Source organism: Falco peregrinus, chromosome 4 (assembly GCF_023634155.1).
Source record: "Falco peregrinus isolate bFalPer1 chromosome 4, bFalPer1.pri, whole genome shotgun sequence".
Lineage (NCBI taxonomy): Eukaryota > Metazoa > Chordata > Aves > Falconiformes > Falconidae > Falco > Falco peregrinus.
This window is the reverse complement of record NC_073724.1, coordinates 14,603,872-14,626,460: the sequence shown is the minus strand read 5'-3', so window position 1 is coordinate 14,626,460 and position 22,589 is coordinate 14,603,872. Positions and strand designations below refer to the sequence as shown.

General features: G+C 37.4%; 1 protein-coding gene across 1 annotated transcript; it reads left to right on the top strand.

The window, feature by feature from the left end:
• The first annotated feature begins 847 nt into the window (after nt 1-847).
• LIPI (lipase I) lies at nt 848-22,286 on the top strand. The gene is made up of 10 exons (XM_027790424.2): nt 848-1,101; nt 5,752-6,128; nt 7,759-7,867; nt 10,371-10,472; nt 11,913-12,002; nt 13,182-13,349; nt 14,955-15,047; nt 17,082-17,193; nt 17,569-17,742; nt 21,500-22,286. Exons 1-10 carry the CDS (start codon nt 1,053-1,055, stop codon nt 21,609-21,611), a joined length of 1,386 nt encoding a protein of 461 aa, XP_027646225.2. The 5' UTR covers nt 848-1,052; the 3' UTR covers nt 21,612-22,286.
• The last annotated feature ends 303 nt before the right edge of the window (nt 22,287-22,589 follow it).

The window sequence follows — 22,589 nt, the reverse complement described above, 5'->3', positions numbered from 1 at the left end:
AACACACACCATCACTACCGTTAACTGTTGTGGAAGGAAGAGAGGGAGACCTAGACCTAATGTTTAGAAGGACTGTGAAGGTTACACTATGCAAGAAACATTTCTGGTATGTGCCTGCATCATATTTGAATGGTTATGTTATGTTTTTCTTTCTCCTGCAGTGGAAATAATTGGGGGCCAGATATAAACAAACTGAGCATCCAGACTTCTCACTTGAATAATGCAGAGTTTATCTGCATTATTAAACTCCAAGAAACTGAAGTTTGTCTTCTTGTATTTACCCAGTGAATTGGTTTGTAAATAAATGAGCTTCATAAAAATAAATGTTTCTTCATCTGTTTTGTAGTTGAGGACACAGAGGGAATGAATTTAAGGGACATACCCAGAACACCCAGCAAGTCATTCTCTGGGTGAGCTTTGTGGGTCTCTAAGCTCCATCTCTCTCCTAGGTAAGTGTTTTCACAGACTTTCTCTGCATTTAGATTAGAGGATGACTTCTTGGAAAAAGCTTAGAAGGTAATTTTGTGCAAAAATAATCTATGTAGATACAGTTCTCAGAAGTATTTTCAAGTTCTTATAGAAAAATCCTTCTGTCACCAGAATGACTTCTTGTTCTAAGTTTCTTGTGCCCATCTCAGTGCCTCTAACTGCATTTGAGTGACAATAAAAAAAAAGACACATGGTGGGTCGGGTCTTGAATGTGTACCGCTAGTTATTCTGCTTCCTAAATTCCACACATGTAACAGAGTTGTCAGTAATACATAACATTGATTGCTTCTGTGTAAATCTGCTGATAGCCAGAGCGGGAAATGGATTAAAACCCAGTCCCAACCCTTAAAGACCAGAAACTACCCTACCTACTGAAGTCATTCAATAGGAGGAGTCATGAATTGCAGAAGCTTAAACACAGCTTTGCTTTCTGCTTCCTGCTCTACATGTCACTTAGTTCATCAGTGGCATTGAGTTAGGTTAGTAGTCTAGCATACTATAAAGAAACACTCGGTTTGCCACTTGTCTGTGGATTATTACATATTGCTTTTCTCCATTTCCACATGCTGAAATTGTGTCTCTTCATCTGTTTGATACACTGGGTGAAATCAGGTAAGAACCATTAAGCTTATTTGTAATGTAGTCTCTCGGCTTTATTCAAGCATCGAAAAATGAATATTCCTTCATTTAAATTAACCAAAAGATTAAAACTTTTAAATTATGCCTAATGGAGCAGATGATTAGTAAAGAGAATTTGATCACTTTGAAACTAGGACGTAGGTTTTCATTTTAAAGTAAATAGAAGAAAGCCTGATACTTTATCTCTGGCTGTACTTTGCACAGAGACACACTCAGGTATGTGCACTTAGTACCAAGTAAAGAGGAAATTGTGAAATAGTTTTAACGTGTTAACGTAAGTTTATTATTTATTGCTTATTTGATAGGTTGACAGGTTTTCAAGTTACGTGTTATGCTTTAAATAGTAATTTTTTTTTACAAAAAAAGTGTGCACTTACGGTGTTCCCCTTTTAAACCACAGAAGATACAACGCTTACAAATGTACATAGGAAAGTTAAAATATTAACTGAGTTAAAATGCACATGTAACATCCCAACACATATCTGTATGTTCTGAATGTACAGAAAAGTGTATGTGACTACTCCCATAGGTGTGCAGAAAGGGCAGCTGGGTATTCCTTCCAGTAATCAATCAGAAATAAGAGTTTGAAAAACTTCCCTTAATGACTCCTTGCTAAACAATTAAAAGTACTAAATCTGTAAATCTGTTTACTGTGGAATTAGGTAAATACTGTAAAGACATAATATTTTTTTTTCTCTATTTACTTTTCAAAGAATAACTGCTGTCATTTCACAGCCATTTGTAAATGAGTTGTTTCCCTTTGACATTTGCTAACTATTAAATAGGTTTCATCAGTTAAAATAATTTCCTTGGAATTTTATTTTATGTATAAGTGATTTCTCACTTCCATGAACCAGACTGTGTCTCTGTTTTATGTCCCTGTCATTCCAGTAGCTTTAGAAGAATTCTTATTTCTAGCAATCAAATGTTAAGAAATCAAAACATTTGAGTGGATATGGAGGAACACTTCAACAATATCTTACCATGAATCTTTATATGTTAGACGTGTAGGAGTGAATTATAAGGATCAGCGCTTAAACATGGATTTAAGAATAATATTTGGCAAAAATGAAATAATTTCCTGTTCTAGCTTTGCATCTGAATAGCAAATGTATTCAAGTAGCTGGTTTTTATTTTAGCTTTGTGTATGACATTTGGGTAATAGAATTTGCGTTCTAGTTTTTTCATCCTAGATCATTAGATGAAAACTAGAGATTAAATGCGACACATTCTATTAACTTCTTAATATCATGTCACATGTATGGCATTTTACCAGGGTCAGGTTATTAAAATTATTTTCATTAAATTCAAATTGCAGCTGAACAGCTCTCAGTTTCAGAACTTCTTGGATAAGTCTGAGAAATGAGATGAGTTGCCTTCCTGTTAGTTAACTTGTCCAGTAACCTCAGTAAAAGTTACTTACATTATTCAGTGTCTAAATTAGGAGAATGATAATACTTACTTTTAAATGTAAGTAATTCTGACTTTTCCCACGTGTAATAATTGCAGCTATTGTGATAAGGTAATAATAGGCATAAAATTTTTGTCTGTTTGATTTCAGACAGGCAGTTTCAGGTCATTTCTAATGCTCTGTAACTTCAACCCTGCTCCAGTTTGCAAATACACATCGGTTTTATCAGGTCTAGTCCAGAGGTGACTGGTTTAATCATCGTAGATATATGGTCTTTCCTTGAGGTCTAGATTCCTATGTGAATTTGTGTCTTTATTGAACCTTTAAGGCACCCTAAGTGCTGTAATTCACATTGTTTACCTTTGTTTAGGTCTGCACTATAGCATCAAATACATTTTTCAGATACCTTGTACCCCCTGCCCCTGCACTTGCCCTTTACTAGTGAGGGCCCACTGTCTGTCTCAGATGTGCAAATGTAGTGGATTTGGTTCAGCCTGCTAGCCCCTTGCTGGGAAAAGGAGAAGAGCTAGAGCTGCTTCTCCTACAACTCAAAAATTCTTGAGAAATTCAGCACTTTTAAAATTAATTTTTAAGGAACTGAGTAGGCACTATTTCTCTTCCTACTTTTGCTTTCTAGAAGTTGACTTGTTTTAGAAAGTTGTTAGCAACAGAAACATTGAGAAAGATGCCATCAAATATCAGACAAAAGCCTTGTGTAAAGTAGCACAGTCCACTAGAAGTCAAGAGATGGGCCCAAATTTCTTTGGCCGTAAACCAGCTAATACCATAACGAAGGCGAAGAGGCCATACAGAGCAGCCATGACAGGCACTGGTGGTGTCCTCAGAATGCTGAGGTGGCTTATCCATGCAAGGCGACCTTAGCAGCCAAAGGATACATTTTAAGCATTAACTTTTGATGTTAATAAGCACACTGAGGGCGGGGGGGAGGGGAAACCAAGTCTTTTTTAAACCTTTTTGAAAAATCTCAACTCTTTTGTCGATCCTGACCGAGCTACATCTTAGCCTTGTGTACCATAACACTCTGAGTACAGAAATGCTAAATACTGCAGTTTTTCTTGTGCCATTATGTATGTTGACATTACAGATTCTTACTATTTCAAACTCAGAACAGGTTCCTGTGTTTCTTCTTTCTTTCTTGGCAATGGTGTCTTTATGGTGATCCAAAACTAGGGAAGGGTTCTGGGTCATCCCTGTACTACCAGGCAGCCATTTCTTATCACTTGATCAAACAATAAGGCCTTAGGGACTGGCAACTTTGCTACCCTGGCCAAAAGAGGAAGAACGAACTACAATGGTCTTCTGTCACAGCACTTTCTAAACTACCCAGCTGCAACAAGGTCTTTTACCATCTCATACCAGCATAGGTGTCATATAGTCCCTCTGCTGCCTTCTTCTTGTCTCGCCTCATCCAGGGCCTGCTCTCTCTTCTTCTCTTCCTCGGCTCTCAACCACTTAACCAGCCACACCTGCACCTTATCTTCATCAGCCAACCCACCGCCCCTGAAGCCAACCCACAGCTGTATATTATCAATGTTAATTAACCCAGCTTTATTCTTCTACAATTCCTCCTTTTTTTTTTCTTAAAATTTCATACCTTGTGTTTTTAACAATCATTACAACCTTTTTACAAATAAATTTTTCATACAGTCCTCTATAACTCCTCTACAAAGCCTCCCTTTTTTTTCTTTCTCATATTTCATACCTCATGTTTTTACCAACCATCACAAACTTTTTACAAATAAACTTTTCATACAATTCAGACAACTTGTTCCTGAACTCATACTCATATTCCTTCTTCACTTTTATCTTGGACTTTTCATCTTCTGCAGGTTGATCACCTTCCTTCTTATCTGCTTTCTTAGCATTTGGGATTTTGATTTCTTCAGAGGGTGGCTCTGATGAACTTATAATGCCTTGTGCTTTCACCTCTTGAGTCTCACTGGACAGCAACCTGAGTGAGCTTTCAGCAGCAGCAGATCTAGAATACAGCACTAACACATCATTCTGTGTCCTGAAAAATTTCTTAACATCCGTGTTGTGGCCCATTTCTTCTTCAACTGGTGACACCTTCAACAAGCACATAAACACCGGCAAGATTACCACCAGGCGGAGCAGCAGCAGAAGCAACAGCAGGAGCCACTCGTGGCACTGCACTGCTCCTGCACCTTCCCCTGGCACAGCCGTCACCGCTGTCTGGCCAAACCCGCTCTGGACCTGCCACCGCTGCAGGCTGCTGCCACATCTGGCTGTGTACTTTGCCACTATCACCCATTACCCTCAGTCTCTCAACTCCTGGGCGATCAGGCTTCCTTCTCTTTGATCCCAGTAGCTCACCTTTACCAGTATCTGATCTGAACCCCCAGGCTCTTCCTGCCTATCTCAACACGATCTGGATCGCAGGCTATTCCTGCCTGTCTCCGCTACATTGGATCACTACCATTACTGTTTCAAACATCCCCCAGCACAGCCATCACCACTGTCACCACTCAGTACACTCAGTCTCATAATTTGAAGGGCCTCACACGGGGCGCCAATTGTCACAGCACTCTCCAAACTATCAAGCTGCAACAAGGTCTTTTACTATCTCATACCAGCATACTCTTCGTACAGTCTCTCTGCTGCCTTCTCCTCACTTCATCCAGGGGCTGCTCTCTCTTCTCTTGCTTCTTCCTCGGCTGCTCTCTCTTCACTGGTTCTCAACCACTTAACTTAACCAGCCACAGCTGCACCTACATCTACATCGGCCAACCCGCAGCCCCTGAAGCCAGCCCACAGCTGTATATTATCAATGCTAATTAACCCAGCTTCATTTTTACAGCCTTCTTGTTCATGCAACACACACTAGTTGTGACAAAATTCTGAGAACCTGAATTTGATGGTTAAGCAGAGAATCTTAGCAACACCGACTACTAATTTGTATTTGTTTGCAGAAAATACATTGTTCAGGAACACTTAGAAAGCTCAATTTTGTATTTGAAGAGTTCAGAGGAGCATAGTGGTTTCTGTAGAGCTATTAGTTAAACTGTGGCTCCTCATTGTTCACTGTATGTTCTGGCGCTTCATTCCAAAGGTCTAGAGTGAACAAAATGGAAGTTCTTCACTTTTAGTGCAAAAATGTGGAAAGAAAATTGCAGAGGTGGTATTTCAGGTGGTCTAAAATGAAATGACTGTACTGTTTTAATCTTTTTCAGATGAGGAGAAAAAATGTCCTGAATTTACAGACCTTAATATAGGCAATGCTTTGTCTGGAACAGAACTCCAAGTCCAGCTACTACTGTACACACGGGAAAATCCAAATTGTTCTGAGAGACTGATTGAAAACAATGTTACTGCATCTGAGTACCTTAATAACTCCAAGAAAATTGTCTTTGTTATTCATGGCTTCAGACCAACAGGATCTCCACCGGCATGGCTAGGTGACATGAAGGAGCTTTTACTGTCTTCAGAGGACATTAATCTCATTATAGTTGATTGGAATCGTGGTGCTACAACTGTGAATTACATAACTGCTGTTGAAAACTGCAGAAAAGTTGCAGAAATACTGAAAAACTATGTTGACCAGATGCTGGTAAGGCAGAGTTGCATCTGTTCTGAATAAGTTTCAATAGCATAGTTTGAATGGGAATGGATATTTAAAATATGTCTAAAGAGAAGCCCAGTGAACAATATCAAATTACTGAAGTATTTACAACTTTGCATGCAGTTATTACTGCATATGTTTAACTCCACCTGAGCTCTTATTTCCCTTTCACTGAAGTATGCCTGAGAGAGCATCTGATTTCTTTAGGCAGCTGGAAGTTTTGGGTCTTCTGGAAAGAGTGAATGCACCAGTGGGGAGGTGAAGTGAGAGATATTCAAATGGTATCCAGCATTAAAATTTTACAAAAGCATCACACTACTATTTTTAATATTAAACTATTATATTTAAAGATTTTAAATGGCAAAGAAATCACAGGCAGAGATATAAATATTTGTTCCAACATGATATAAGCTTCTTGATTCTAGAGGGAGTTGCAGAAACAGTTGTTGATGCCAGTGGTTTTAACTGGGCTTTAGATTTATTGCTTAAGCAAATGAACAAAGCATGTTATCATCTCATTTATGCTATTGTTAGATTTATCACTTGACTTTTCTTCTGTTCTCATCACTTCTTTTCCCTGCTATTCTCTGAAATTTTCAGTGCTGTGCAGTAAGAAAATACTCATGTGAAATTTGAGTAAAAACCCCAGCATTCTAAGAAATGCTTGGGTGAAAGAAGAGAAAGCATATCAGGATCTGTCCTCTGAGACTAGATACAGTGATAACAAATTGCAGTTACGACAATAAGTTTATTGTTATGGGATTGCAAAATGAAAAAGGTCTATCAGAACAGTCCCCAATCCAGAGTGGGTTAAAAAGGTGTATTTTGCAAATTTCTTGATACAGATTTTTGGTGAATTGCTGGTTACAGATCTGCCTGGCAAAACAATGACAGCAGGGCATGCTTAAGCCAATCTTTTTGTGCGAGTCATCCAGGTGATGGTGGTGGGGTATGTTGTGTCCCTCAGCTATCAGTTTCATACTGATTCATGGCAAGCTGCCATGAGGCCTTTGTTAATTCATTTTGGGACATATCAATATGTCAGACCCACATAGCATCCCATCACTTTGCAGAGATTCCAGCAGGCCTGTTGAAATTGTTTCAGAGTTCTTCAGAGTTTTGGGGTTTTTTAAATACTGCCTGCTTTGTAGAATGGGCATCGTAAGGCTTTCCTACAGGTGTGCATTTGGCACCATTATTCAGTGGTTCTGTGGCATAAGGCTTTGTTAATGGTATGTTTTTAATTTATTTTCTTTGAAAAATAAGTCAGAGGGAGATTTTATATTTTTCCTAGTTCATAGTTTTGATTCATCTTTCTTGTATCTGGTGAATTTCTTCCTTTTCTCTCCCTTGCTCCCCTTCTAGTATGACATTTGGGAAGAAATGTGATTCAAGCTTCCTTTTTAAATTTTTCTAGTCAAAGAATTTCATATTTACTACACTTTTTAACTAGTACAGAATGGCAAACTGAAAAAACTTTGGAATTTACATTTGTTTATGAAGTTAGAAAGTTAGAGATATAACTTAGAGTACTGACAACAAATGAAAACTAAAGCAGTCTGGTGATGTCTGTTCAATTAACTATGGTTGTGGCTTTGGGTTTTTTTTTCCCTGATAGGTGGATGGAGCTTCTCTTGACTCTGTGTATATGATTGGAGTTAGTCTTGGAGCTCATATAGCTGGTTTTGTTGGCCAGAAGTATAATGGCAAACTTGGCAGAATTACAGGTAAGGCTTTTAATCCTGATACATGTATTCTAATGTACCTTCTATTGTTGTAGCTACAAATCACATAGATGCTAGCACTACTGACAAATGAGAACTGACTATTTAGTAACATACAGGAGGGAAAATGTATCCCTGATAAAAGTATCTCTGTGAAAGTCTGCCTTCAGGATGTAAGTTACAGATGACATTTTCCAACCTGCTTACCTCTAATCTCTCAAATGAGAATTGAGTGCTACATCCAGATGCCATGGAAGCTAAATGATATGCTACCTGAGTTTCTGTCTGATTGACAGAGCAAGTCAGGTCCCTGTGAAGGGAAGTTCAAAAGCTCTTGGTCAGACCACAGTTATCGGGCACAAGGATTTAGTTTCAGTTCGAGGTATCTGAACATGATGTAGGCTTTAGTACTTTGAGCTGTCTCATACAGAAAGCTTAGATCAGGTGTGCAGCCTGTGTATGGATACTGGAAATTTTACCTCATCCTTGTTGCATCATCAGCATTGCCATCTGTGGGAGTGATGCGTACAGTGAACACTGAAATACCCTCATGGGGGTACAATTTTCAGGACCACACAAAGTTTAGGATTAACTTTTAGATGCTGGTTCCTAAGGCAGAACGCACAGCACTGATTTGAGTGCACAGGCTCCACGTACTTCTTGTGGTGAAAGCAAAACTCGCTGCAGCTAGCCTGTTGAGAAGGAAGCTGACTAAGCTAAGTATCAGAAAAGGTGCAAAGGGGAGAAGATTGTTGGATCCTGATAGTGTTTAGGATTTAAAAAAGCAGCTGTTTCCAGACTGAAAGAAGACAGTTAGCTCTCCCCGAGATTCATACCTCCCCAAACCCTCTCTTTGGGTACTCAAGTAATTTTTTCCCCCAAATGTAAGAGGAGTCAGTGGCCAGCCTTAAGAAAGGGAATTAGGGACTCCTCCCCTTTTTGTACAGTAATCTGAAAGTCAGGGCATTTTCTAAGAGTATGATAGGCTCCAGCTATATTCTGTTTGTTAAGAATATAATTTCCACTTTACACAATTTCCTAGAGTTGCCATCACTGGTTGGGGACAGTCTTGACTGCAATGCTAGGCTAGCAGGTCTGTGTCCTCTCTGTACATTAACTGGGAGCCTCACAGATCTGTATCATTTCTGAACTCAGATGCTCACAGTCTAATGGAATTATATGAAATGTTTCAATCACCTTCTTATAATTACAGATATGGATGACTAAAGACAAAGACTGAGTAGTCCAAATCCACAAGGCCCGTAACCTCTTATGTGACTATTTTGATACTTTTTCTTTCAAACAACTTGTGCCAGTGTCCCAAGCTGATGTTGCAAAAGTGAGATTTTAAAAAGGAAAAGATATTTTCTTCATCACTGTTTGGAGGTTTTGGAAATACAAAACTAATTATAAACAATTAAAACAATGACCTTTGTCACCTGGGGTACTATAAACGTGAATTCCTGGCATTCCATGATACTTTGTGGTAGTCTGGGTCTTGGTTATCTCAATCTTGAGAGAGAACCTTCCTAGACTATTCCTTACAGCACATCTGCCAGTTAAATCATAATACAAGTTTTGATAGTCTGAGGTCATACACTGTCCCTTTCAGTCCATGAGAATGTAATTAGGAGTCATTTAAGTGTAGGAATATGTTTTGCATTGACAGTTGTATTTTCCATCTTTGCTGCTTTTTCTTTTCCTGTCTTTGTGCTTTTGTTGTCAAGAAAATAGGAGCAGAGCAACCCTCGGCTAACAATTTTGCTTTCCTGTGAAGGACAGAAATTACCATCTTGAAAATTATCAGGCTTCAGGGCTGCACAAAAATAATTCCCTATCCCTAAAATGAATGACAATACGCAGTGTTTATACTTCAAATACTTTGTCACCCAAATCCCCTCCTCCTTATATAAAGTGCTTTTTGTGGATCTCAGTTGGAATCTCTTGTCATAGTTGAGTTTTGATGTAAGTGTAATATTTCCAGACCTCCCTCAGGTGAAATTGTGGTCAAAAGCTAGTGTTTCACTTAGTTGTATATAACAATTGTTTTTCTACAAGTAATTGCAACAGCAGCTGATAAAATGATGGAGGCATGTTTGAAATTGTCTCCATCCAAGATTTCTTCATCTTGTGTTTTTTGTGCATTTTGTTTTTAGGAAGTACATAACAGCTATGACATTTTCTAGGGAAAAGAACAAAATTAATTCTTCCGAATTGATCCCTAATGCTTTTGGCTTATATTCATCTGGAGAACTGGGAGATGAGCACAACTACTTAGGGAAAGAGAGAAATTCAAAGATATGGGTTGATCAGTTTTGTGGTAGGGACCCTTGCTTTGCTTAGCAAGTTGAAGAATAGAAACTTCAGTAGAATTGTGCTGGTTTTTTCTTTCTATTATTATCCCAGGAAAATGAAGTCTTTGACAAATAATGCTCAAATGTTGGTCTTGTATATATCTGTAGAAACAGAGCCCAGGATTTGTAATGCTATTGTTATTTTCATTCAGGACTTGATCCAGCGGGCCCTTCGTTCACTCGACAACCTCCAGAGGGGAGACTGGATCGTACTGACGCACAATTTGTAGATGTAATCCATTCAGATAGTGATGGTAATGACATAATCTTAACTTTCCTATTTCAACTCAAAAGCAGTAAAGCAAAAGAGAAGGGACAAACTATTTCAGTAACATCAAAACTGTGCTGCAGAAGTATATTTTGTGTTATTAGATGGATTCCTGTGCTGTTGCTTTTTAACATTACCTGTACTTTTTAAACTGTACTGTATGTTATTATACCTATTCATGAAGAAATTGAAAGTCAGCTTTGCTAATGAATTAAACAATAATGAACTGTTTTGTTCAGTTCTGACATAAGTAGCCATGTTATTGAGTTAAATTTCATGACTGAACCTGAAAATATCAAAATAACTTTTATGTCCAACACCTAACAGAAGGCATATGTAGATAACTGTATAGTCATGGGTCCATTTATTGTCATGCAAAAATAGCAACTACACCACTGTCATTTATGTCTTGTTATAGTATATTCCTTCTGAATACAAAAACCTGAAGTCTGCACATTGGATAAGGTGTGCCTATTGCATTCATTTATGATACTGTTATTTGAGAAATAGTTCAGTGTTAACATTGTTTTGTTGTGCTAGTGTGTATGAACATAGCAGTTGTAAGGACATGATTATCACTGATTTGGTCCCTTTTGAGACAGACAGTCTCAGCTGTATCACATTAGTACACTACAAATCCACTGCTTAAAATTCTAAATCGCATTACTGTAGCATTAAAGTGAAGAACATTGTGAAGGCTGCTTCATCCATGCTATAGTCTGTTACTTTTTTTCTCTCAAAAGCATAAGTAAACCTTTCAAACCTACAAGACATGTCCTATTATTCATGTAATTTCATATCAGTTTCTTGAATAATATTAAAAATTAAGCATTTTACTATACAAATTTATATGTGAAGCTGTAAAATACCAATTTTTGTAATGCTCCAGTTATGTGAATAAAGTGTGGTAAAAAGGAAGGTAGGTGAGACTGAGCTAAATCTTACTCATGGTCTTCCATAGGTCAAATACTGATTTTTCTACTTTGATATGCTGCTTACTTTAGCATAGCTCAGAATCCAATGTCACATGCAAAAAATGGAAAATATTACTCTAATGAAAATTACATTGGGAAGGAATTTTGGTTACTGGAGAGAACATGAACTTCATAAATTTCTTTGTGTAAATAATGCCTCAGCTACAGCACTGAATAGTTGCTTCTGTTCTTTTTTTTCTGTGGCAATAGGAATCTTATGCACATTTGTACACGTTTGTGTACAGCGTTTTACATGTGTATAATTTTCTCAAAAAGAAAAAACCCATGGTTTTTAACTCATAACATGACTTGCATTTACAGAACTAAAGAACAGTATGATTGCGAAAAGAAAAATTAAGACCTTTATGTTATTTTTAATGAATGTAATGATAAAATTATTGACTGCATAATGTTGTTTATGGTTTTTTTGGTGCATAATCTTTTTACTTTAGCACTAGGTTTCAAGAAACCTTTAGGAACCATTGATTTCTATCCAAATGGTGGAATGGATCAGCCTGGTTGTCCGCAAACAGTATTCAGTGGTAAATAAAAATGTGTTCAATTAATGAGAAAAGAGTTTGAGATCAAATCAAAAAAGATTAAACTGAATTCAATGGACAATGCACGTATTCAATAATATGGCAGCTGAGGCCATTGTATACTTTATTTTTCATCCCCACTCAGCAAATAAGAAATAACAAAGACATTTGACATCTTTTATTTAAATAAAGATCTTCCTATAAGCATACGTACTCCATCATACCATTATTATTGGTATGATGGAATTATTATTACATATACAGTCTGCATACAGCAATCATTATTTTTGTGTGTTTATATATGGCTAGGCATGGGGAAAGATGTTTGTATCCAAGTGGTCTGGACAGGATCATTTCCATATGATGTGGAAGGCAAGGCTTTCAAGTCTTCCTTGTGTCTTAGGCTCCTCCTGGTTGGCAATGATGAACTAGGGTTTGGACAAGTCTTTTAGGCTCTGGGATGAAAGCAGTTTTACAACACGATCTTTTGTTGTGGAATTTTTCTTATTTCAGCCTCCATAAATCTTATGCAAGGTTGCTGTCCATTGCTTTTGTTTACTTTTTTTTGGATATGTTTGTGTCTGTCTGTGTTTCTGTTTCTAGTCAGCACAGTGCTGCTACAAATTAGAGCAGCTGTAAAAGCATAGGGCTTCCACAGGCTTGCCGTGAGTATGGGAGAATCCATTAAGACTCAGGATCAGCTTTATCTGTACAATTCTCATAGTTTGTTTTGCTAGGAGAGGAAGGAATTTATATATAGAGAATAATCTCTGAAGTGTTCTTCATGGTAATTTTTCTGCCAAAATATTCTGCACTGGATGCAATGTGGCAAATTTTAACTCAGACTCAGGCTTTATAACAAAAAAAATATATGTTTGCATTTTATATATCTATATACATATAAAAAAAAAATTGATGGGATTTAGTACACTATTTCTTACATATAAAACACTGTAACTTTTTGCTTTACTTGTAATATTCAAAATAGTCTTCAATTTCTTCTTTTTCTGTGTGTACATCCAGTTTTTACACTTGGTGGGCAAGTAGCCAAAGAATAAAGGCATGGGTAACTAAGAACGATTCAGCTAAATGGGATTACTGGATTGCTTTGACAACACCTCTTCTTTGATGAAGAGAAATGATTACATATTCTTTGTATATTTTGTTTTTTCTTTCCTGAAGGACTTCAGTATTTTAAGTGTGACCATCAAAGATCTGTTTTCCTCTTCTTATCATCTTTGAAAGGAGAGTGTGACATAATAACATACCCTTGTGACTCTTACTTGGATTACAAGAGAGGAAAATGTGTTGATTGTCAAGCTTACCAGCCAATGTCCTGTCCAGTACTGGGTAAGTGTTACTATATCTGCTCTGGGCTGGGTAAGATTTTCCAGGGAATCCAGATTAGCTCTTTCTGGGCCTTCTCCAGAGATCTGTAGTATTGTGTTAAGGGATCTGTAGAGACTGATCACAGGCAGAGCTGCATACTGCTTAAAGTACTTTAAAGTTTATGTCTTTGTCTGCTTTATAGTTATCATCTAGACACAGGCTCTGAATGTTCCTAACCTTTGATCATTATGCTTTCCAGTCTGAAATGGGTTCACAATGGATCTCCTTTCTATAGAGAAACTGCTTCTACTTGGTTCATCACTTTAGGCTTTCACAGTGTGTTATCCTCCATAGAATACATGTGGTTTTTATTTAACAGTAGTAGTGGTTACAGCAACTTCATGGTTTCTCTGGCTTTTCTTTTGGAATCAAGCTTTTATTTGGAGGGGGTTTTAGGTGTTTGGGGTTTTATCGCTTTTAGAGAGGAATTGGGGACAGTTTGAAAAGAGCTACGGTAGTGTGAGCATTTTCTAGTTGTCAGGGGTTTCTCAAGAACGAAACTTTAAAAATATTTAATTAAAAGTTAACATTCAGTTTGTACCACATCTTTTTTACATCTTTATATTGGGATTTACACCCTATTTTAGTTAGATCAGGTTTGAAGAAAAAGCATAGATAGATCTGTATGCTATTTTATAATAAAACCCAACCATAACGGGACCTTATAATATGGCAGAAAGACTCCAGAACTTCCCCAGAAAGGTTATTAACCACGCCTGATGTACTAGTACAGAATGCCCAAGCTAGAGGTGGAGAAATCTTTGACCAGTCAGATGCCACTTTTTTTTTTTTTTTTTTTTTTTTTTTTAAATAACCATAAAACCTATGAGGAAATGGCATGCACCTGAATCCAGGAGCTGGGAAGAGAAACAGCATCCTTTTGCTGCAAGCTTTCCTGCTTACTGGCGTGCAGTGACAGCTCTGCAGTCTGGAATTAGCCCTTGTTGTCCAGTCTAGGTAAAGAGATCAAGAGGAAGAGAATATGATCAGCTGTTTTAGAAACAAGGACTAGTTGTCAAGTCCCAAAGACAATAAGCATGGAACTCAAAAGTTCTTTCTGCATTACGTCGATAAGGTTAGGAAGTTTACAGAGTATCTAACATTTTATTAAATAATATCCACAATTATACACTAAAGAGTTTTAAAATACTTACTTTAATGATTAAAAAAAAAAAGGAAGAAAGAAATTTTACCTAATATGAAGATGTTCTGTAACTATTCTCTGCAAATATATGGGCTACTTCTTTGGGTTTGTTTTTATTAACTCTGCAGGAGTTTATAAGCACTATTTTTTGGAGTTAGTACTCTAGACTAAATAGATTCCAACTATTACCTTATGACAACTTTAGTGATGCTAAAATATTAGAAGAATGAAATACTTAACCTGCTACGTTCTACTATACTCAGGGGATTCCTGCGTTTTCCAAGTCAATTTACTTTCTCAGAGAATATTTAAGAAAATTAAAGCCAAATCTGTCACTTTGGATGAGATTCTTTTTTGTAATTGTATGTGTGTCAAGGTTTTGCTAAATGTCTGAAATGAAATATTTAAATTTTGGATTACAGGTTATCATGCTGATAGATGGAAAAAACTGTTAATCCCAAAGACTTCACCAACAAAAGCTTATTTTGATACCTCGGACCGACACCCATTCTGCAGTGAGTGACTGAATACATACATACCAAACTTCATGAATTGTTATGGCTGTTATTTGTTAGCTGATCTGGAGTGAAAGCATGTTTAAAGTAGAAAGTTATTGTTAGCTGCTGTGTAAAATGGTGTAATAAACCATGAGTGTCAGTTCACAGACTGGAGGAAGAAGAATGATTGTGGCAGAGTAAGCAATAAGTGAACTGAGAAAGAAATGTGACTTTAAAAGTAATGGGATGAACTACCAAGAAGTCCAGGAGGGAAGAAGGAAGCCAGAAAATGAGGATCAAGTGATAGGAAAAAACTGGAAGTGAGAGAACCTGTTTAGACATGATCATTGCTGCCATTTTCCAAGAGCAAAAATGGGAAGTGAGACTGCCCTAGCGGGGGGACAAAAAAAAAAAAAAAAAAAGAAACCTGTCTTTCATTGCTGTTTCTTCCAAAGGGCCATGGAGAGGTTAACAAAGATGTGACAGATTTTACATAACTCCTATTCCCAGTGGTCTATCAGCTCAACCCAAACACGCTACCACTGTTCTCCCTGGCTCCTGTCTGCTTGGGTTTTGCTTTTTCCTGCTCTCAAGGCTGCACAGGCCGCTAGGTCTGTCTCTTCTTCGTTACTTTGACAGAAAAATGCAGATTTGCTTTCACTCTCACACATACTAAAATCTCGGAATTCATCAAAATTCCAACCAGGAAGAATCTTGATGACGGAAGAAGTACACTGCAGAAGAAAAAAGATTATGTATGGTATTCTGGGACAGGAGTGGTAGACGAGAGAAAAGAGGGGGACAAATATTATCAAACACAGGAGGAGGCCCATGGAGAGGAATGAGACACCTTGTAATGACAGTGTAAGTTTAAGGGAAAATATGCAAAGTCAAGAAGAAAAATGAGTCTACTAAACCAGCCTGAAAAATAGGTCCTTTGTTAACTAAACCCTTACTTTAATTCTCAGTATATAAAACCATGAGGGGAGAGAAATTAACCAGAAGTCTTAACTAAGTGAAACTGTAAACCTGAGCAGGGCAAGTTTTTCATACAGGGTGAGGCTTGGTCTTTTAGAAAAGAACGTTAAAAAGCAATATAAAAAACAAAAAGAAATTTTGAAATTGGCTTCCTTACTTTGGGAGTAGTAAAGGTGTGTTTCCTCTGGGTAGCCATAGCACAGTTACAGTGTTGGTGGTGGTTACAGAAGTGTGGTGGAAGGCCAGGTCAGGGTTTCTGAGGGCTCAGCGGGGCAGTGCCCGCCCCAGGTACCCAGCCTGTTGTCCTGAGGCCGTGGGCCCTCCAGGAAAGGGGGAGAAGGGGCTGGAGCATGGGAGATCAATCAGATACCTCTCCTCTTCCTGAGTCTTCCCCATGAGTGTCTAGTATCCACACAGAGGTTTTGGTAAGTTGACTTCTCTGAGGGAAGGGTGCTTGGAGGACCTGTATTGTTGCACCTGCTTAGGCTGGGCAATAGCAGCAGGGAGAGGGGAGGAACAGCATCGGCACAAGCACGGGAATAATGTCTCTTCAGCTTTACTGCCCGATTAATCTGCTTACCTAGCTAACTGCCCACTTTGCCTATATATAAGGCTTGTGCCGATGCTGTTCCTCCCCTCTCCCTGCCAATGTATCTCAGCTGTTTTCTGGACATGTCTCTGGTGGATAATGTGCTAGTCTTGCCACGCTAATGGCTGTAATATCACCTCTTTGCAGAGCTTGCCAAAACCTGAAGGTGCTCGTTAGGGCTTAATTCTGCTTTTTTTCCTTAGGCAGGTCAAACTTTTCATGCTACTTCTGATGGTAGCTTTCTGATGCAAATCCTTTTTATGTAAGAACTGGAGGAAATTATACACTAATTACATTCCAAGCAGCCATTTGGTAGAAGCTATTTTTTGTCAATAGCTGCCTTATTCTGCTTTGAGCTGGTAACTTAAATGTAGAGTCACTATTCCTGTCATCAGTCACTGAATGCTTTTAACAGGGTGATAATAACAACTGTGTCCTCTTAAGGTCATTCTTTGAATCTTGTTATTTCCTATTTCTTTTTGCAGTGTATAACTACATACTGGATATTACTACTTGGAATAAGAACATTAGGAGAGGTTTCATTAAAGTTAAAATAACAGACTATGCTGGAAACACAGTAGAATCAGAGATGAATAGGTATGTTGCGCTTTGTCTCTGAATCTCTTTTATCACTTTATAAGAATAATTTTCTGAGTTTCCTGAACTTTTAACTTGTTAACTTGTAAGTAAAAAAATTATAATGGGGTTGTTAAGACTTGGCCATGGCTCCTGTTCATGGAGATTGCTCAGTGTCAGAGGCAATGCTCCTCACACTGAAATGATCCTCTCTCCATTTATGAACTAGCCCAGGTTCTTGCACAGTACTCATTTGAATCCACTTCAAGGTATCTTTGTTCTGAACAATCAGAGTTGATATATCTTGCAAGATTTCTGATCTTAATAATGCTGCTTAGCAATAATGAATATTACTCGGCTAACAAAACCCTGACTAGCTATAATGTTTTTCTTCAGTGAAGCTTCAACATTTCAGCAATACAAAAGAGTCAAAGTACTAACTGGATTTTACCAAGACCTTGACAAAATATCAAAAATTTCCTTGACCTTTTCTACGAAGACTTTACTAAGCCCAAAACACAAGCTTAGGATTCTCCAGATGAGTCTGAAATCTCTTAATAATCCAGAAAGGTAAGCATTTGTCACATATCAAAGTTGTGTATCGACTGAACTGCTCAGCATGTTTCCTCAGAAATATGTATTTCCCTCTATTGATTTTTTAATAACATATTCCTAGATGCATGAATATCCTTCTCATCCTACCCAAGATCAAATTTATCATGGGGAAGTCACGCAGGCTGCTGCTGCTGGCTGGTCACAATGGGTTTTCAAGGACCATTTACGTAGACCAGCCTGACTTACACCTGTATGGTTAAGTTCTCCTCCAGAAGATAAATTTTAGTAACACTTTTCTGATTTTAATCATGTGTCCATACACAACTTTTCACACTTGGTTATGAAATTGAGCACTTCAGCTACTTGTGTGACTAGCATAGGCTTTTGGTCTTGTTGCTGAAAGTAGAGACCTTCCAAGACCAAAACATAGTCTATGCTTGCCTATGCTTAAAATTAAATCACCTGCATTTTTTAATAATTAAATATCATTGTTAAGCTTTTATTAATTATTGCTGGCTTAAAATACATTAGCGTTATTGCCATATGTTCATTTTTTAGATCTCCAGAGTTACTTGTACAATAGCACTAGCAATTAAATTTTACTTTTGCGTCTTGTTAAAGTAACATATTATATGGATTAGGTAAGAAATATCCAGGAGCAGCAAGAGTACTTTATTTTAGAGTTGTTACATTTATTTGCTTCATATGAATGGCAGACTCAACAAGGTCAGAATTTAAAATAAAACCTAGTAATGGTTATCAAATAAGTAATGAGTGGGAATAATATTACAGTAAGATTAAGTCTTAAGTCAGTCTATTTTATTAACTTGAGAAATAACATTTAAGGCTTTCTGATAATAGCTTAGTAGAAATTGGGTATGGTGCTTTGTAAAAATTATGAAACCTTGTTAAATTAATCTATTATTTCATATTTACTGGAAAAGAGGAGGAGATGGGTGGGAGAGGCTTAGGAAGAAACAGAACACTTAGTAATCCAAATAGTACCCCAGAACGTATATCCATTAGACTTTATTACCTTGTTGAAGGCCATAAGTCTCAAGCTTTCAGGTGAACTGGCATGATTTTATTTAAAAGCATTTGGTGATGAGAGATAATCAAAGCTCTAAATCATGTTAATTTTTTTTTTTTTCTCAACCAAATGGTGATAAATCAGAAAATATATTTCGTGCAAGGCTATCAGCATTCAGGACTTTTTCAGATAATGATCTAGGAAATAAAGAAGATTTTCAGTGAACAGCCCTTATTGGTTTTGGGTTTTCATTCCCATTATTCTAATTCCTGTTAGTTTTAAAGTAAGATGCTCTTGATTTGCTTTAATATAGAATACACTAAAGTCCTTCTTTGTACAGAGCCTCATCAGATGGCACTCATATAGGCACATTAGATACTTTTAGATAGCAGTGGAAAATAGTGTATTGAATCACCATGTGAAGGTAATTTAAATGCAGATGTTACAACACTATTGGTTGCTATAATTACATAATTGCTCATTGTAATTATAACTACCTATATTTACCTTATTTAGTTACATATAATTACAACAATTACTTGAATACAGGATAATCAACTAGAAACCACATTAAAAATATTTAAATTATTCATATAAAAACTAGTAGGTAAAAAACAGGGGACAGGTGCAGGGATAAAAGACAACAGGGTTCTCAGTCTCCCCAGATCTGGGTTAATAGCAGACAGTGGAAGTTTGGGGAATATCACTGACAATTGTCTACTGGGCTGGGCCGTTGTTCATGCAGATGGTGTGGGAATGTGGGAGTGCTAAAAGGTACATATAAATCTGAGACTCTCTTTCTGGTCTCTGAGATAAATCATTCCTGCTCACCCATAAAACCAGAAAGCTTTCCTAACTTGTGTGTGTCCAGGTGTCAGCTCTTCCAAAATCTTCTGAACCTGTCAGTCAGTTCAAATGCAATTTATGGGGAGGGTGAATGTCTCAAAGATATTTAGGCCAGCCACCTTTGGATTTTTTAAACCAAAACAACAACAGGAGTAATAAAAAAGAAGACTTTATTAATACCGCTACTGAACAAGAGAGTCTGGCATGCCCTTGCTTTTTAGTAGAGAGCAGAGAAGGCACACGGGGTGGGGGCTTACGAGAGCCTTGCCTAACAAAAAAATTATTTGTGTTTTGCTCCTTGTTGGTGAACTGGAGAACCTGCTGCTTGCTCAGGGCTACTTTCCTGTAAGGCATTCTGGGTACTCAATAATCACAGGCTTAGATGGATTGCACTTCACATGGGATCAAGTATGTTGGAAACCCTATGATTTTATTTCTACTATTCATCATTATGGTCTGTTGAAGTATTGTCCCCCCTGTGGTTAGATAGAGCCCTTCCCAGGTGATGACCGCTGTTTGAGAATGACCATGCTAACACATTGTGCTGCTGTGTTGCAAATACGGTTGCAAATGTGGTAAAATACAGCATCGTACTGTTAGGTGAGATATTGAAAATCAACTTGGGAAATGGATGCATGCAATAATTTTATATTGTTATGGTCAGAAATTTGTCCTGTGAATTCTTTCTTATAAGGATTTTTAAAATGCTGGCAATTTCAGTGCTTTTATGTCTCTTTTTTCTTCCTCTACAAAAATAATATAATAGTAAACCATTAAATTCAAACCAAAAAAAATTGTGCATGAAGGTTTGGATGAAATTCTATGGTTTGCATTATGCTGAATACCAGAATTTGTCTTGATCTTCTTAGTCATAAAATCTACTGTCTTATCTTTGTGGCGACATTAAAAGGCCTCAAATTCTTACACAGAAATCCAACAGTCCTTTCACATGTAGACAGGTGGAGCCGTGACTGGCTGGAAATCTTGCACTAAACGGCAGCAACAGAAGCGCCTGGTGCAATGTTCTTTCTCAAGCTTTGTCCTTTAGCTGGTCCACTGTACACTACATCCCAGTCTGAGGTGGATTGTGTTGTATAGCCATATCTGTGAGTTCAGAGAAATATAGAAGATAATTTTAAATAAAATCATAGCTTGTACCCCCTTAGAGGGGACATTAGAGGGTATGCTAGTCATTTGTCTGTTCAAACCAGCTCTCACTGTCTATAGTAGCTCATGAAGGACAGAGCTATGACCTGTCTCTGTCCTAAGAGGCAAAGCACCTATCTTGATGTCAAAAAGTAAGATTTTGTGTGTGACTCCCTGTGTGACCTCTGTGTGTGTATTCATGTAGTATTATGCAGTTCTGAGTTTTCTAGGTCTTTAGATGACAAATTACTCTTTTGCATGAAACTTTCTTATGCGTGCTGTCATTGCAACTGAAAGAGTTAAAAGATATTATGATGTGGTTTTCTACTTTCCTCTGTGGGATGAAAGCAGAGAAACTTTCATATCTAGGGAACTCAAAATAAATTATTCAGGCCCAGTGTTAACAGGAATTGAGCTGTTCTTGGACCATTGTTATAAAGAATTAATTTGAGAATTAATGGATGAAATATTGCATCTTTTTAGTTCAGACTAATGTGATACACTTCTTACTTGTGCCAGTTTGCACCATCCAGCTGATGTCCTGGTTGTTGTTCACAGTCTAGCAAAACCACTCAAATGATGCGTAAAATAGGGTGTAAACTTAAGAAGACATTTCTTCCTGTCCTGAGTACTGTCTCTGAGAGGTGGTAAATACTGGAGGTTTAATAATTCAAATACTGAGGCTTTTTTTCTATTAATGTTAACTTTTTCTGATGTGCACATTTTTTTTTTCTTTTTCTGTATTTCTAGGCTGCAGCTGTGCAGATACGATTTTGTACTGATGGAGAACATTGAACTGACCTTCAAACCTATCCCTTGTCAGGAGAGGGGGTACATGAAGAGAGAGCTTCTAGTAACTTAATTTCTCTTATAGCAGTGGCATTTTGATTCTTCCTCAGGATAAAGACTGCAATGAGAAAAGAAATGAGATATGCTAGATTTATTTTCAAGAGTCTACCTGGAGATACTGGCTTTGAGTGCCTTAGGGTGAAATTAATTGAAAAGTACAGATATCTATGTATCTGGGAAATATGAATAAAGTAAATGTATGATGGTGGAGAACATGCAATGGTCTATTCATTATTATTTGTAGCAGTGAAGCAACTGCTGAATTAAATATGAATTATCTGCATAATCCTGGCACGTTATTTGTCAAGTCATACATATATTTAATTATTTATTATTTGTAATGGCTTTTACATGGGAACAGAATTATCTGTCTACTAAGTGAATTTAATATACTGTACATGTGATCTACAGATCTAATACACAGCAGTTTTGCTGTACTATGTTCATTGGATAATGTTTTCTCATTAGATAATGTCAGTCTGAGAATTGGAACAATAAGATTTGTGAGCACATATGTAAATTTGCTATTTAAATTAATTATCTTTATGTTCATTGTCGATGAATATTATTGCATCTATTCAGATTTTTTGGGAAATGGACAGGGCAGCGATGTTTCAGATAGGAAGTAATTCTAAAGTCTGTTCTGAAGATAACAACTTGAAGATGAAATAAATGCATTTTCATTCTGTTTCAGTTTGGGCTTCTTGGAATTAGAGCTGCTGCTCAGGTTGAGGTCCATGACAGCTTTGCACCTATTGGAGTGTGAGCAGGAGTAAGTCCTACATAAAGAATTCTTCCTCCAGTTCAGTAAAAGGTTTTCCAGTGCCAGACTACCTTTGCCTTTCCTGATGGTAGTGATTGAAGAAGAGATATGTGTATTTTTCTTCAAGGTTGTTTTATGTATTTGACCCTGATTTCTTGTGTAAATGTGTCCTATGCATGTTTTCCTTTTCCTTTCTTATGTCCCTGCTGTCTCTGCTCTTGACAGCAG

Bases quoted from the DNA above. Each gene is read 5' to 3' on its own strand.
- LIPI (XM_027790424.2), top strand. From the start codon at position 1,053: ATGCTGAAATTGTGTCTCTTCATCTGTTTGATACACTGGGTGAAATCA. The intron at 1,102-5,751 runs GTAAGAACCATT...AATCTTTTTCAG, and splicing joins GATACACTGGGTGAAATCAG to ATGAGGAGAAAAAATGTCCT. The intron at 10,473-11,912 runs GTAATGACATAA...TTTTTACTTTAG, and splicing joins AATCCATTCAGATAGTGATG to CACTAGGTTTCAAGAAACCT.